The sequence below is a fragment of the Peromyscus californicus genome, unplaced genomic scaffold, assembly GCF_007827085.1.
Source record: "Peromyscus californicus insignis strain IS unplaced genomic scaffold, ASM782708v3 Scaffold_9__1_contigs__length_137607984, whole genome shotgun sequence".
In the NCBI taxonomy this organism is placed as follows: Eukaryota; Metazoa; Chordata; class Mammalia; order Rodentia; family Cricetidae; genus Peromyscus; species Peromyscus californicus.
In genome coordinates, this window is record NW_026294617.1 from 22,551,172 (window position 1) to 22,567,280 (window position 16,109).

Here is a 16,109-nt window from a genome sequence, read left to right on the forward strand (position 1 = left end):
ATTTTGAGAAAGAACATTAAAGCAAAAAATAGATTTTAAAAACACAATGAATGGCCGGGCGGTGGTGGCGCACGCCTTTAATCCCAGCACTCGGGAGGCAGAGCCAGGCGGATCTCTGTGAGTTCGAGGCCAGCCTGGTCTCCAAAGCGAGTTCCAGGAAAGGCGCAAAGCTACACAGAGAAACCCTGTCTCGAAAAACCAAAAAAAAAAAAAACACAATGAATGAAAAATTTAAACCTAATTTAAAAAGGTACTCAATTGTAAAATTTAATAAAAATCCGTAGTATAAATATAAGAGGGTTCCAAAATTAGAAAGGAGAATAAAAACATTTTTTAAAGAGAGAAAATGATAACAAAGTTAAGATATAATTCCATAGAAACTTTATATAATTTTAAAGAACATGTGCTGGTTAGTTTTTTGTCAACTTGACAGAAGCTGAGGTCATCTGGGAAGAGGGAACCTCTATTGAGAAAGCCTCCCTCAGACTGGCCTGTAAGCAAGCCTGTGGGCAGCCAGGTGTACACAGTGCCACCCTGGCAGGTGGTCCTGGTTGTTTAAGATGGCCGACTGAACACATCCTGGGAGCATTCCTCCAGGGTCTCTGCTTCAGTCCCTACTCTAGGTTCCTGAACTACCTGATGCCTATCCTGCTTCCTTTAATGATGGGCTATGAGCTAAGTCAATTAACCCTCTCCTCCCCAAGTTGTTTTAGGTTATGGTGTTTATTACAGCAATAGAAAACAAACCAGAACAACATGAATTCATTTGAATACAAGTACATTAAAATGAATATAACAATAAAACATAAACTACTATACACTATGGAAGAATACAAACAGAAGAAAGTCAAACTTTAAGAGTCCATGCATTGAATGAATTTAGGACTTAAACATGCCTGCCGTCCCCACAACACAACAAAAGATATATCAAATTTCTACAGTTTCACATTTCTTAATGTTAAATTTTGGAAATTCATATATAAAATTTAAATAGTCTTGATGATCATGTTTTAAAATTCTATTTAAATGCTCAGAGAGGACACACTAGTGGAGAGACAAAATAATCATAGTGGGGGACTGTACTAACTTAAAATTTAAAGAAGAAAATAGAAAATTATTTCATTAAATACATCACAATCTGGGAATGGATATTTGAAATACCTATTATCTAGAATTTGCAATGGACAATCAGCACTCTTATTTATATTACACATATCTGTATCTATACAGTACCTGAGAGTCTAAAACTATATATGCAAGATAGCCTCAAAGATGGTGCAGAAAAGATTAAAATTTTACGAAAGGAGGCAATTAAAAGAGATGGACATATCTTATTAAGAAAAATAAATAAAGAAAAAAATGAGAAATGAGATGAATAAACATTTCATGAGAAAAGTATATGAAAAATGGCCAAATATATTAGTATTTAGAAAATGTAAATTAAGATCACAAGGAGAAATTACTTAACAGTAAAAATAATAGTATTTAAGAACTTTAATTAGAGCTATTGCTGGAAAATATAGATCAATATGAATTAAAAAATACCACTGGTGAGAATATAAACCAGCTGATACAGACAAGTTATAAATTGACATTAAATTACAAACCTATAACCTAGCAATTTCAAATCTTGAAATTTCCATACCTGTGCATGATAGTGAAAAGATAACTCAAAATACCAGACATGATTTTTATAATTAAAAAATGCAAACCTAAACAATATATTACTAAGCAGAATTCAACATAGTGTCTACTTTTAGTAGAGGGAATGAGGACAGTAATTAGAAGGAAACCATGGGTAGAGGCATCAAAGTTGGCAATGTTTTTAGCTTTTAAGCTTGTTGTTTGTTTATATTTAATCAGTATGTTTCCTGCTACTCATATTTTTATACTACCTTACTGTGTTATAATAGTTATAAAGTATTTATGTGCCCTATTTCAAGCTATTACTTTCTTTTTTTTTTCTTTTTTGGTTTTCGAGACAGGGTTTCTCCGTGTAGTTTTGGTGCCTGTCCTGGATCTCGCTCTGTAGACCAGACAGGCCTCAAACCCACAGAGATCCACCTGGTTCTGCCTCCCGAGTACTGGGATTAAAGGCATGCGCCACCACTGCCCGGCTTATTACTTTTTTTTTTTTTTTTGTGGTTCAAAGGTCACATTTATTAGGAGATTAAGAGGTGCATTATCCACGGACTATAAATAGTGCCCAGCTGACTTTATTCACAGTCAAGGGGAAATGCAGCAGTGCCAACCTATTTTGTAGACACCCTTGTTCTTTTATTCCAAGAAAAGTTTGCAGCGTACGACTTGGACTTGGGTTTTGGAACCTTCTTCTCTTCCACATCACAGCTCCACCCACTTTTTTCTGCAAAGGCAATTGCATCTTCTTTGGTACTAAAGGTTAGAACCGTGTTGGAGAGGGGATCAGCCGTTGATGCCCAACCCATCAAAGGATTTTCCCATCTCTCTCTGGTATCAAACTCCATCTTCCATTTCTTTGTGTTGTTTACTCCAGATTGCATGTTGTTGCGAGCAGGAACAAAGATCCTGACCTTTCTGGTTTTGATGTGCTCTTCTGGAACACCAGTTAAAGTAGTGATACCCAGTTTTTCATCAACTGTTATGAGCTGTGTGTCCTGAGGCTGGTCCTGCGCCAGCTTCCACGTGGATGTGCTCAACAACCTGGATGGAACTCCAGAGACGGAACGGCAGCTGTAGCCACTGCCCTTCTCCCCAACAATGCCTGTCTCAGCGCCACTGACATTGAGACCGCCGCCATCTTGCTGCGGGCAAACGCCCCGGCTTATTACTTTATTTCTTACAGTCAGCCCATGAAAAAAACGTTCTTCTGTCACAGTCTATTCAACAAAAACCTCAGTATGAAGCATGAGAATCTTCCTTTTGAGACCTTGGTCAGGGAGTTCAAAGGACATCCCATCCCAACAGCATAGGCTATTGGTGCTGTCCTTTAGTTTTCTCCCAGAATTGGGAGTTAAGTATCTACTGCTGAAAACAATACACATTTTGGACACACGACACGAAGGATTTGAGCTAGACTGAACTGGAAGTACTGAGAGGTGCTATGTAGGCTACCAAGGGGAGGAGGAATCAAGAGTCCTATCCAGCTGCAGTACCTATAAAACACAACAATGACCAGTATAACATAGCCCGAAGGGTAAAATAGTAGCACTTCTATCTTGTGAGTAACCAAAAGATATCTAATTGGACGTAGGACCTGCTCTATAGGAGGAAAGATTCAGACATACATAGTACTATAAACCGAGTCAACTATCTAAGACTGGTGAGGCCAGGCAACCTAGAGAATCCATTACTGTCTCTTTCCTAAAGCAGTCTAATCTCTAACTACATTCTAAATACTCATCCTTTCACCCACAGATAAATGTAGATCTCAGCTTTCATCAAAGTTTCTCTTTGCAGCAGATAGAGATTACTATAGAAAGCTACAACAGGTCAAAATGCAGAAAACTGACTGTGAGGTGTCCAGCCATGTTCTACAACACTACCCCTATATCTTGAGACTAAGGAACAGAAAGGAAGAGGAAGCAGAAAGATTTAAGAGCCAAAGGACCAGGACACCTGCTAAGAGACTGTGTCTTCTATATAGGTCAGGAAGCTACTACACTAATGAAGTCTCAACAACACGGTAACCTAAACAAAGATCTGAACAATGACACCAGTTGACATGATGATATGAATAGGGAAAAATCTTACAAGGCTTCCTTCACCCCTTTCTGTTTATTTAGCATATCCTTTAGAGTTCTGTTTGATCTTTCTATAACTGCTTGGCCTGTAGGATTATGTGGTATACCTGTAATATGCTTTATATTGTAATAAGCAACAAACTGTTTCATTTTAACAGAGACATATGCTGGAGCACTGTCAGTTTTAATTTGTGCAGGTATACCCATGATGGCCATAACTTCTAGCAAATGAGTGATTACAGAATCAGCTTTTTCAGAACTCAAAGCAGTTGCCCATTGAAATCCTGAATAAGTATCCATGGTATGGTGTACATATTTCAATTTTCCAAATTCTGCAAAGTGAAACACATTCATCTGCCAGATTTCATTCCTCTGAGTACCCTTTGGGTTACATACTTTGCTTGGCAAAATGGTCCTTCAGGTTCCTGCTTTGCAGAGGAAACTGCCAGACATTCTACAGGACATAGAGAGAAATGACTGAGAGACTCTAGGCCTGTGGGCTGAAGACAGATGCCCCAACTTTATAGAGCAACTTTGGATGACTGTCCAGGCTGCCAGCTCTTTCTGTCTACTCTTGCAAGACTCTCAAAAGTTGTCTGCATCCTTCTCCTGTTACTCAGGTAATATTATAACCTTCTGGAGTCTTTGATGTAGCTGAAGACTAGATAGTTATAATTTTCTTTAGTTATGATAAAAGATAAGTTAGAAGAAAAAAAAAGATAAGTTAGATATGAAACCTTAGACTCAAAATTATAAGATATATAGGATATCTTCTTTAATTTTGCCAAATACAAATAGACTAGATATCATAAATAGACTAGATATTGTAACTGTAATTCTTGCTTTTGATAACTGTTTTGTTATATGTAATTTTACTATGTGAAAGTTAAAACCTTCCTTTTGGAAAAAAAAAAAGGGGAAGTGCTGTGGATATCACTCTGTGTAAATAAAATGCTGATTGGCCAGTAGCCCGGCAGGAAGTATAAGCAGGACAAGCAGAGAGGAGAATTCTGGGAACAAGAAGGCTGAATCAGAGAGAAGCTGCCAGTCACTGCCAAGAAAAGCGAGATGTAAAATATCAGTAAGCCACGAGCCACGTGGCAACTTATAGACTAATAGATATGGGTTAATTTAAGATATAAGAACAGCTAGCAAGAAGCCTGAGCCATTAGGTCAAACAGTTTAAATAATATAAGCGTCTGTGTGTTTATGTTGTAAGTGGGCTGTTGGACTGCCAGGGCTTGGCGGGACCCGGAAAAAAAAACTCTAGCTACACTCTATGTATCAAAGAACAAAAATAAAAGTTACCTAAAGCAACAAAAGACCAACTGGCTGAGTTACCTTTCATTTTCAGTGATGACAGTTTCAAGGTGTAGTTTCATCTCACCCATGTGTTTCTACAAGAATAAAACACAGTGTAGTAATACATTCTCCAGACAATTAGATCTCCATTTAGTACTCAATTCACATGCAAGCCAGACAGACTTTTTGATATTTACAGATAAAATTTATTCATGACATTTAACAAGTATTATCACATGTAGATAGATTAACAATGTACCAAACATAATAAAACATTTAATTTGAATAGATTATAAATAAATAAAAACATTTTATGCAATAATTGAGAAATATTTAAAAATATATATCCAGGGAAACAAAAGAAGATATACTTCAGTATAATAAAAATACCAGTTGAGTTGCACATGGTGGCCTATGCCTTTAACACCAGCACTCGGGAGACAGAGGCAGGTACATATCTGTGAGTTGGAGGCAAGCCTGGTCTACAAAGTGAATTCCAAGACAGCCAGAGCCATTACACAGAGAAACCCTGCCTTGGAAAATCAAACAAACAAACAAACAAACAAACAAACAAAAACCCAGTTGATTGTTATACCTTGAAAATATAATGCTGTGAGATTTATTTCTGTATGCTGTGAATATGTGTGGCTCCCATTGGATAATAAATAAAGCTGTTTTGGCCTATAGCAAGAAAGCTTAAAGCCAGGAGGGAAATCCAAGCAGAGATACAGAGAGAAGAACCGAGTCAAGAGAGACATCAGCTGCCGCAAAAGGAGCAACAAGATGCTGGTAGACCGGCAATGCCATGGCCACGTGGCAACATATAGAATAGGAATGGGTTAATTTAAGATCAAAGAGCTAGCTAGCAAGAAGCTGAAACCATAGACCATACAGTCTGTAATTAATATAAGCCTCTGATTACTTTGTAAGCGGCTGTGGGACTGTGGATGGAAGAGATTTGTCAGGACCCACAGCCGGCTGGGACCAGAGAAACTTCCAGCTACAATATATCTTGATTAATGTATCTATTTAGGGGAAGCCCATATCAGTATGTAGATTCTCTCCTACTTCAAGAGGTAAAATGGGAATGCTGAAAGAGAAAATTAAGGTCTTTTTTAGCAACTATTCACTCTCTACCTCACCATCCTTAGTAATTATCTGAACCTGTTCTAAACAAGGTTTCTATGGTAAACAGACATGGTCACTGACATATTTTGCAGGCTAGATGACTTAAAAACCCACTAGCTAAAATGCAATGAAGATTACAATCCATACTGTAATGAGAATGAAAGTTTCACTGGTTTTCTCTGAGATAATAAAGAGATTATTAGTATTTCAAAGGGAAAGGAATAGGGAATTTAATAAAAAGAAATGGCAAAATAAGGAGTCAGTTTTCAAAAAGAGCTAGTCATGGAAACATGTTTAAAACAAAGGTATACTCAGCTCAAAATACATCCATCAGTCCTGATTGTGCACTCAAGGGTAAAGGAGATGAGCCAAGCCTGGAGCAGACCTGGCAAGAGATGTGTGAACAGGCAGCTCTCCAAGTCTGTCTTTCTCCTACTCAGAGAGGCTCAAAGCAGCTTGGCTTAAGAAATCACTAACCACCTTTTAATATGAACTTGGCATCAAAGTTGAATTTTTCCCAAGTTCCAGCTAGGCCAGAATTTCAGTTAAACTAAAATGAATTAATGTACTACCAGATAACTGACTATTGATCACATTTGCAAAAATACTCTAACTTGAAAAGTATCTAATACTGTAAATGATTATATAGAATATATATGTATGTATATATATATACATATATACACATTACATAAGTCACATTAAGGACTTTACTATAAAATATTTGAAAATAATTATTTGAAGGAAAGAAAATCTACATAGTACTTATTATATCATCAAAATTTTCCTATTATACTTTTTTTGGGGGTGGTGGTGGCTATCTTTATACATAGAATTAAAGCCTGCTTTTCCTACTTTGAAGGTATATTATTTCTTGGTCATGTCTGTAATTCTTTTCTCTTTCTTTTTTTGGTTTTTTCGAGACAGGGTTTCCCTGCGTAGCTTTGCGCTTTTCCTGGAACTTGCTTTGTAGACCAGGCTGGCCTCGAACTCACAGAGATCCACCTGCCTCTGCCTCCCGAGTGCTGGGATTAAGGGCGTGCGCCAACACTGCCCGGCTCTTTTCTCTTTCAATGTGTTAGATTTTGTTTGTTTGTTTGTTTATATATTTATTTATTTAGAAAGTCTGTCTATGTAGTCCTGGCTGTCCTGAAACTATATGTCACTAAGGCTGGCCTCAAACTCACCACAGAAATCCACCTGCCTCTGTCTCTTGAGTGCTGGAACTAAAGAAACTTACCATTATGCCCAAGTACATCTGTAATTCTTAAAACTAGCTTTACTTATTAATTATATCTATGTGAGCATAGATATGCTATTCTTAGAAGTAGATATCAACATGCTTTTTTTCCTCTCTAAAAAATATAGCACTATTACTCTCATTGAAGACTCTTGGGCTTTCTTGTGTAGCTTCCTTCTATAACAAAGTCAGTAATCACCCATAGGTGGTAAGAACACCAAATGAGAAACTTAAGTCAAGCACTTCAGAAAACAGCTCATTATAGAGACCCAGGAGTCATAGAGGTTATAAGAGGTTTTAAGAGCATTTAATTTCCAGACAACTAATTGTTCTGGAACAACAGAAGTACACAATATATCATCATAGCAATTCAGAGTAAATTCAGTAGCAACTCTAGATTTGTTAGTTCTAAAACTAAAAGCAAAACACCATTTACACAAAAAGGACTTTTGTTGTTCTTTAATTGCCCATCTAAAGGAAAAAAGACATTGTTGTGGATATTTTAAGTCTAAATGGCCAAAGCCTAAAATTCTTTACACCATAAAGATTGGGAAATGAATTGACTTAAGAATTGTCTTAAGATAATACAGAATCTGGCTCTATACCTTCACTTAATTTATAAGTTTACAAAGGAATAAACTTGGAAGTGAAAAGTCTACATAAGTCTTTATGTAAAGAAAATATCTAGCTTTACTCTTAGGAGTTGGAAGCGTTGTGTTTTCTTAGTAAAGGTATTACTAATTAAATGTATTAATTAAATGTAAAAAAACAATTTAGCTCTAACTCTCTTGTTCCTATCAGCCCTGGGATTTACCAGATATTTAAAGGCCTATACTAAAGTTGATAATAAAATGCAATTTTATTTTGCATAGACTTATATTTTGAAAGCTTATGTTCAGAGGTGGGAACCTGAGAGGAGACTGCATTATAAGGGCTCAAACTTCATCAACAAATTAATCCATAGCTTAATGGACAATTCAGAGACACTGCTTATTTTGAACACACAGGTCACCAGGGGTATGCCTTCAAAGACATTTTGTCATAGCACCCCTCTTTCTTCTCTCTGCTTCCCAGGCACCATGAAGTGAGCAGCCCCTCACCATGTTCTCCAGCTACCATGATATTCTGTCCCTTCTCAGACCAAAGTAATAGAACCAGGTATCCTGGATTGAAACCATTTGCCAAAGTCCTCCTTTAAGCTGATTTTTCTCAGGTATTTTGTAAGAGAGATGGAGAGCCTTCAAAGCTTACTGTGTGCTACACTTTAAAGCACAGCACAGAATCTCTTCCTGTCCATGCATTAAGAGAAAAGACAATGGGCCTAGCATCTGCCAGTCCCACAGCAGCATTCTGAGAAAATCAGTCTCCAGGGGTTATTTTTATACAAAGTCATTATGCTTTCTCACATTTGCATCCAATTAACCCTGCTTTCTTTACCATTAGTGAATTGATTCAGGGTTTGGTATCTAAGCCAAATACAATCATTAGTATATTCAAGCTCTAACAAAGAGCAGCCATTGTCAGCTGGTGGGCTTAGCCTGAGACACAGAAGTTCTGATTAAGAAATACTTCTAAATATTTATCTGCCATTTGTATTTCTTTTGTTTGTGAATTGTCTGTTATTTGATTGGCAGCTTTGATTTTCATGTTTAATCTTTACAGTTCTTTATTCATTTAGAAGAAAGCAGCAGCAGCAGCACCTTTAGAGAAGACAGTGGGGAAAGCAACAACAGAAGTAGGGCAGAGGGCAGGTGGGAGAGGGAGTTAAGGAAAAGTGCAAGTACTCATGGAGGGGGAGCGAGGAGGGGTCAATAAAAACGAAGTGCGGAGGAAAACCCCACATGGAAACCTATTACTTTGTAAGCTAATTTTAAAAAGAAAGTCTTTTAAAAATAAAATACTTATACTGTTATCCTGGCATCAGAAAATTTGGGAGGAAAGGTAAAATACATTTATTTCAATTCAAAGAAATGAAATATGGGTAACTGAAATAATAATCCTATATTATGTTTTGTTTTACATGACCTTATCTCAGAAGCCCCGAGACAGACCTGCCTATAGACAGCTTCCCGAGTTTATTTCCATTATTCTTAAGATAAACTTCCACTAGTAATAGAAAAAAAAAACCTACTAGAACTGAAGACTATATTGGAAGTGGGCTAGTAATATCTTATCTAAAAGACATAACATAAAGGCATCTGACAGAAATAGATCTGAAAATGGGGGGAAACCATTCTGCAAATAGTGACAAATCTGGGTAGGATAAGGGTAAGGTATGAAAGGCTATGAGACTGTTCTGAGCACAGAGATACAAGCAAATAACAATGCAATTATGACACAGCCCCAAGCTTCTAAAAGATGCCTCTGCCAGAAAGCAAGGACAATGGAACACTGGATTTAAAAGAAAACTGAAGCTAATTTCTAAACATAACGTTTATAGATGAATGACACTTTCATATCTTCTTCTCAGAGTAAAACCATTCAAAAGCTTAGCAATTATGACTTTATACCTGGTAATAGGTCAGCTGTCTGCTTAGCTCTTCCAGATGTTTCTCATACTCAGCAATAAGAGGAGGTAAAGAACTAAAGGAAAATACAGAATTAAAAGATGGTGTATTCAGTCCCATTTACTTTAAGTATCTAACAAGTAAAACAAATCTCAAAATAAAAATTTGTGTTTAGTAGGAACCAACAGTTTGCTTTTCTATTAAACCCTTAAAAAAGTAGTATTTTGGACTGAAACCTCCTTGATTGTATGGAAGGGGCAGGAGGAGAAAAGGCTTGAGCACTGAAGGATGACAAACAGCTTCTCTGGCTTCCACCCAGTAATGTCTCACTTTCCACGGGGTTTACTTGTGTATATATATATATATTACCAAATACCCTGAAGAGCAGGCAAGATCATCCTCCATTATAATCCACTTTTACAGACTCCACCAATATTTTTATGAACAATAGAAGGTCATTAATGCTTCATTACAGTGGACCATAAAATAAACATCCCTAAACTAAAGGAACTCTTTCAATGATCAAGCATTTTAAAAAAATAATATGTATCTGATAATACTTTACCTTTGGTCATCTATTGAGTTTACTAGTACGTCACCTCTGCCTCCTTTGGACATGCTGTTCTATAACAGAAAATATGTTTTTAAAAATGTTTTCTCTATTTAAAAAAAAAGAAAAGAAAAGAGTGTTTTCTCATATTACTTTAGCTAAAATTGAAACAGGCTTAAAATTAAATGTCATTAAAATTTCTCAAAAAAAGGAGAAAAGAAAAACACTGAATTACATTTGGTAAATTTAACAATACAGGATAAAAACTGGCTAATTAGAACTCTACAGAATTTTCTATTTGATGAAATATCTACCAGCCATCAATACTCATTATCATTATTTGTGGTGAACAAGGAACACTTACATTAAGTTCAGTAACAATGCAAGGCTGCTTACTATCACTGTTAAAAGTTCTGGTCAACACGGTTGTAAGGAAGATTTAAAGGCCGAAGAACAACATGTGACACTATTAGTATGTACAGATAATTTAGTAATTTACCTAGAAACACCACATAATACAATAAATGTTAGGACAAATTGGAGAATACACTAAGTCCTAGAAAGAAGTTCCTTTGTTCTCACCCTCTTTTGCTTTCTTTGCTGTGATAGATGAGTTCTAAAAATAGCATGTTTTGATTCTCTTCTCTATCACTTGTGTATCTAAGTGCTTTGGCTTTGTATTGAGCATGAAGCATACATAAACATCTCAAACTTGTAATGAGGAAGCTGTTTATAACTGAACTTTTGGAATGATGTACAAAAACTTTATATTGCTATTCTCTCCCATACAATTAAAGTTTCCAAGTTACAAACTATTGTTTTTATGTATATTCTTCAGGAAATAATTGTAGTTAAAGTTGCTTTTAACATTTCTGCCTTTTAAGTTCTATACAAGAATTAAAGTGACCTAAATAGTACAGTGGCAATAACAGAATATTCTTGTAGGTAAGCTTTACTTTCATAGTTAACATGGTAACAATCAGTGTTATTTTATTTCAGCTTAATCAAAACTGTCTTTATAATTTGTTGCAGTTTTAGGGTTATGAAGTCTCTCAGCTATTCTTTATCTCTTTTATTTCTAATGGACAGTTTTGACAGGTAAATTCTTGACAGTTTTGTTGTGTACTTGAAATAAACCACCGCACTCTACCTGGTTGTGCGGCTTCTGCTAAAGAATTTACTGACAACCTTAGGAAGTTTAATTTGTATATAGTGAGTCATTTTCTAGTGCTACTGTTTTCAAAATTCTCTGAATACAAAATTTCTGAACACTCAATTATAATATGTCTTAGATAAGCCACTTTGGGGTTGAACCTATTTTGGAAACTTATGACCTTGGATATCTAGATTTATCTCAAGTTTTATTAAGTTTTCATTATTTCTTTAAGTAACTTGTGCAATTCTTTTTATCCTCCACCTGATACTTGAAGAAATTTGGACATTATTTTTCTTGGATATGTCCCATAAATGTTTTCTTCATTATTTTCTATTCCTCTGAAAAGATAATTTCAGATGTTTTCAAGTCTACAGAATACTTCTATTTCAAGCCTGATGTTGAGGATCTATTACATTTTAAAAATCTTATGTATTGTAGTTTTTACCTCTAAAACTTTCGGTTTGTCTTTTTATATTGTTACCTTTTGTTACACAGATCCTTTTTCTAAAATTACTGAGGTCCCTATTGGTATGTTCCTGTTGCTCACTGAGACCACTCACTACATTCTTATTCTCACCCACAGGAGGAATCATAGGCTGCCTTGAGGGAGGGCTAATGCGGTAAGGTGAAATAGTTTTTACTAGCGTAGATGCCGCTAATCTCCAATTTCATTTCATTTAGTTTTACTTTGTCTTACAGTGTGCTGTAACTTCTCTATCGAATTCTTGGGACTCTTAAAAGGGGACTTTTTAAAAAAGTCTCCAAAGTTTGTGCACCAAAAAGTGTCCAAATGGGGGATGGGTGACCATAGAGAGCCAGCAAAACACAAGACCACTAAGTTTCACACTGGAGAGGGAGACTAGAAGGAACACAGCACTCTCTGGCTCTCACACTCTGCTCAGCAGTAAAACAGTGTAGGGAGAGGAAGCTGAGGCAGAAGAGTAAACTGCTGAACCTGAGTTCAAGGCTCTCAGTACTGCTGGTAGCAAGCCAGAGGCAGCAGTCAGACAGTTCCAGAGGCCAAGTAACCTGAGATCCATGAGTTCTGTAATCCACTGGAGAGACTGGCTCCTTGCCAGGGGGCTGGGGGTTGTCATCCACTATGCCCTCCACAGCCTGCGCTCTGTGCTCCTTAAATTTCTTAGCACATCTATATCTACCTGCTCCCCAGGCCCCAGCCCCTGCTACTTCTCCTGCCTATCTTCTACCTGGCCCTATGTCCACAAGCTTCACAACTTATGACTGCTCCTTATTTTTGCATCTCTAGAATGCTCCATCTCAAACAAAAGCCTCTTCTCAACGTAGCACCTATCTAGAGTGTTCTTTGATATTAAGAGCAATGCAACTGCTCTCTTTTCCAATGCTAGGCTACCACACAGGAGGACTTACGGTTTTTAAGAACTGTGGGTTTCACCTGTGGAGAGGACTGCCAGGATGTCACTAGGACTTCCTGCATACTTTTTACTTGTAGCCCCAGTCCCTCTACCTTCACCACTGCACTTGTGGCTCCAGGGCTGAATCTGCAGACTGTGTTCTACTTTCCTCCATGCATTTTAGCTGTACAAGGATAACGAGTCTCCAAGGGATGAACTAAACATGGTAAAGATTTAGACATCACGGCTAGAAAGGAGCTCGACACCCATTTCATGTTACCACACCACCTCTGCTCTCACCACTGCGAAGTACACAGGGAAAATCAAGACAATTGTAATGGGGTCTGGAGATATGGAAGAGTACACAGGAGTTGGGAGACAGAACACATTCTGCCACGAAGATTAAGAAGAGGATTCAAGATGTATTATATGATTATCCAAACTGCACATGTAGAAAAGAACCTACACCTGCTAAGAATTAAAGCAGGTGCAGTTTGTAACAGTAAGGGAAGATGTGTCCCTGACTGCTTTGCTACCTTGAGGGTTCCAATAATTAAGATCACAATGCATAGCACAGAAACCTCTGATGGTTGTCTTGCATCCATGGCTGTGTCACGAGTAAAAACACGTCCATGATCAAGCAGCTATAGCTTGCAGCGGATGTGCTGCAAAAGCATCCAGAGAGCTTCTGGAGCTTCAAAAATCTGTCTTTTGCTGCTGTTACTGCTTAAACAAGCTTTCAGACCCATGCTATAATATATTTACCAGATTAAGTTCACCTTGTTGATAAAATCTAAAATTAAAGTAAAAAAGTAACACCTCAGGAAATAAACATTAAAAATCAATGCATATATTATTATCTGTGTTAGTTTATGTTTCAGTTACAATTTCTGGGTTTTTTTAATTGAGGAGATAGGAATCAAACTCAGGGCCTTACACATGCAGGACACTTAACCAACATTCCCAGCTTTTTCAATAATATCATAATTTGCAACAATTGAAATAGTTAGACAGCTAGCCACATTTCGAGAATGTTTAGTATGTTTCAGAGCTTGAATGAATTTCCATTTCAGACCTCAGTTACTTTAACATATATAACATTAGCTCCACAGATAGAAAAAAAATTAAGCAATTTCTATGGACAAAGAACTTACTTTCAGTTAGAAAATCAAATTTTCCCTTACAAGAATCAAAGCTATAAGCAAAATTTCAAAGATTATAGGCAACTTCAATGTGAATAATTCTAAGTGGAATTCATATTGAAGATTTGTATTGACTGTAATCAATAATTCATAAGGATGTAGAATATATTTACAACCAAATTTTAATCTAGTTTGTTACAAATTATTCCACATACCTGCATAGTTGGGTCTTTGAAAATATGTTCAATATGATGCTGCCTAAGAATATCATTTAGCTTATCATCTGAAAAAAGAAAACCAATTTCAGTAAGTCTATTTTGCAAAACTAGACAAACAGCAGCTACTATGTGTATCCAACGAAAGCTTTCTAGTCTCTAAGATTGCTTCTCATAAGATGAATCATCGATTTCAGCACATCATTTCGGAATGTAAAATTAGGTCTTTTTAATATTCATAAACCAAATAATGACTCCCAAATGGAATACAGAACAGCTACAAAGAACTAATCTTTTCTTTCATAAGTTTGAATTATCAGTCTTTTCTGGCAGAAGTGGAAACATTCTCCATTGTTTTTTGTTCCCACTTCTATACTAAAAAGGATTAGGAAGATACGAATCATATTCTTTCTTCTTTATTTCCTTTCTTTCTTGCTTTTTTGAAGATAGGGCTTCACTTGGGCTAATCTAGAACTCATATGTAGCCCAGGCTGGCCTGACATACTGAAATCTTCCTGTCTTTGCCTTCTGTGTGCTAGGACTACGAGCCACCACCACACCTAGCTGTGGACATTTAAAGTCAGTTGAAAAGATTATCCATTCTATACTGAAGAGAAATTGTAGGACACAGAATCCAATTTCAACAGGAATGTCATGAGATCATGAAAAAGATGGCCCAGAATAAAGCTGAGAGTTCTTACTAATATGCTATATCTGTGTTCACATCAGGAAAGAAACAGGGAAAGCAAGATGGCTCAGGAGATAAAGGTACTTGTCACCAAGCCAGACTACATGAATTCAATCTCTAGAATCAACAGGGTAGGACAGAGCCACTCCGTCATGTTGTACTCTGGCTTCTGTATGCACCTGCACACACACACACACACACAAACACACACACACACTCACACTTACACACAGACACATATGCACACATCCTCCGTGAATGCCAGCATTTGCAAAAATAAATGAAAATTTTAAGAGGGGCTAGAGAGATCACTCAGCAATTACAGCACTAGCTTGTTCTAGAAATCTGAATTCAATTCCCAGCACTCACACGGCAGCTCACAACTGTCTGCAACAGCAGTCTCAGGGAATCCAACACTCTTTTGGTCTCCACCAGCAATACACGCTTGTGATGCATAGATGTTGATACAGGCAAGTCACCTATATATATATACATATACATATATATATATATATATATATGTGTATATATATATTTTAATTAAAGAAAATTTAAAAATAAAAAAATTAAAAAGAAAAACATAAGATACTACCCAACAAATACACAATCTTTCAAGATTTACATGCAACAAAGCAAAGCTCAATAACTTTCAAAGAAATGGGAAAAAAACCCTCCATGTTATCTGATAAGAATACTAACTAAAGTCGGGCGGTGGTGTCACACACCTTTAATCCCAGCACTCGGGAGGCAGAGACAGGTGGATCTCTGTATGTTCAAGGCCAGCCTGGGCTACAGAGTGAGTTCCAGGACAGGCTCCAAAGCTACACAGAGAAACCTTGTCTCGAAAAACCAAAACCCAAACCAAACCAAAACAAAAATACTAGCTAGATTCACTAACGAAAATAGAAAAAAGAAGTCAATAGGAAGAGCCTACAGATATTTGAAAGTCAAAAAACCAAAACCAAAACCTGCTTTTACATAACCTTTGTGTCTCAGGGAAAAATTACAAAAATATGTATTCTGAATTAAACAGAAGTTTAAATGTGATGAATCATAACTTAATAGTAGAAAAGTTCTATATCTTTG

The 16,109-nt window shown here is 36.7% G+C and overlaps 2 protein-coding genes across 8 annotated transcripts in view; both read right to left on the minus strand.

Moving 5' to 3' along the window:
* The window catches only part of Sclt1 (sodium channel and clathrin linker 1), a 131,513-nt gene that overhangs the window by 108,752 nt on the left and 6,652 nt on the right, over positions 1-16,109 (minus strand). For 4 of the 7 annotated variants that reach the window (XR_008216333.1, XR_008216334.1, XM_052730609.1 and 1 more), the window contains exons 2-5: positions 14,336-14,403; positions 10,465-10,523; positions 9,903-9,975; positions 5,064-5,119 (exon numbers count right to left, since the gene is read on the minus strand). Coding sequence is in view for 5 of the 7 variants with exons in the window: in XM_052730609.1 (XP_052586569.1) it covers positions 5,064-5,119; positions 9,903-9,975; positions 10,465-10,523; positions 14,336-14,403 (256 nt within the window). In the remaining 2 variants the exon portion in view is untranslated. Of the gene's footprint in view, positions 1-5,030; positions 5,120-9,902; positions 9,976-10,464; positions 10,524-14,335; positions 14,404-16,109 lie in introns of those variants that run through there. The other 3 variants (XM_052730613.1, XM_052730611.1, XM_052730610.1) reach the window with 3 other exon arrangements.
* LOC128105449 (NADH dehydrogenase [ubiquinone] iron-sulfur protein 4, mitochondrial-like) lies at positions 762-2,993 on the minus strand. The gene is given in 2 exon segments (XM_052730618.1): positions 762-2,707; positions 2,710-2,993. Coding segments are annotated over 2 exon segments (525 nt in total). The 5' UTR covers positions 2,780-2,993; the 3' UTR covers positions 762-2,252.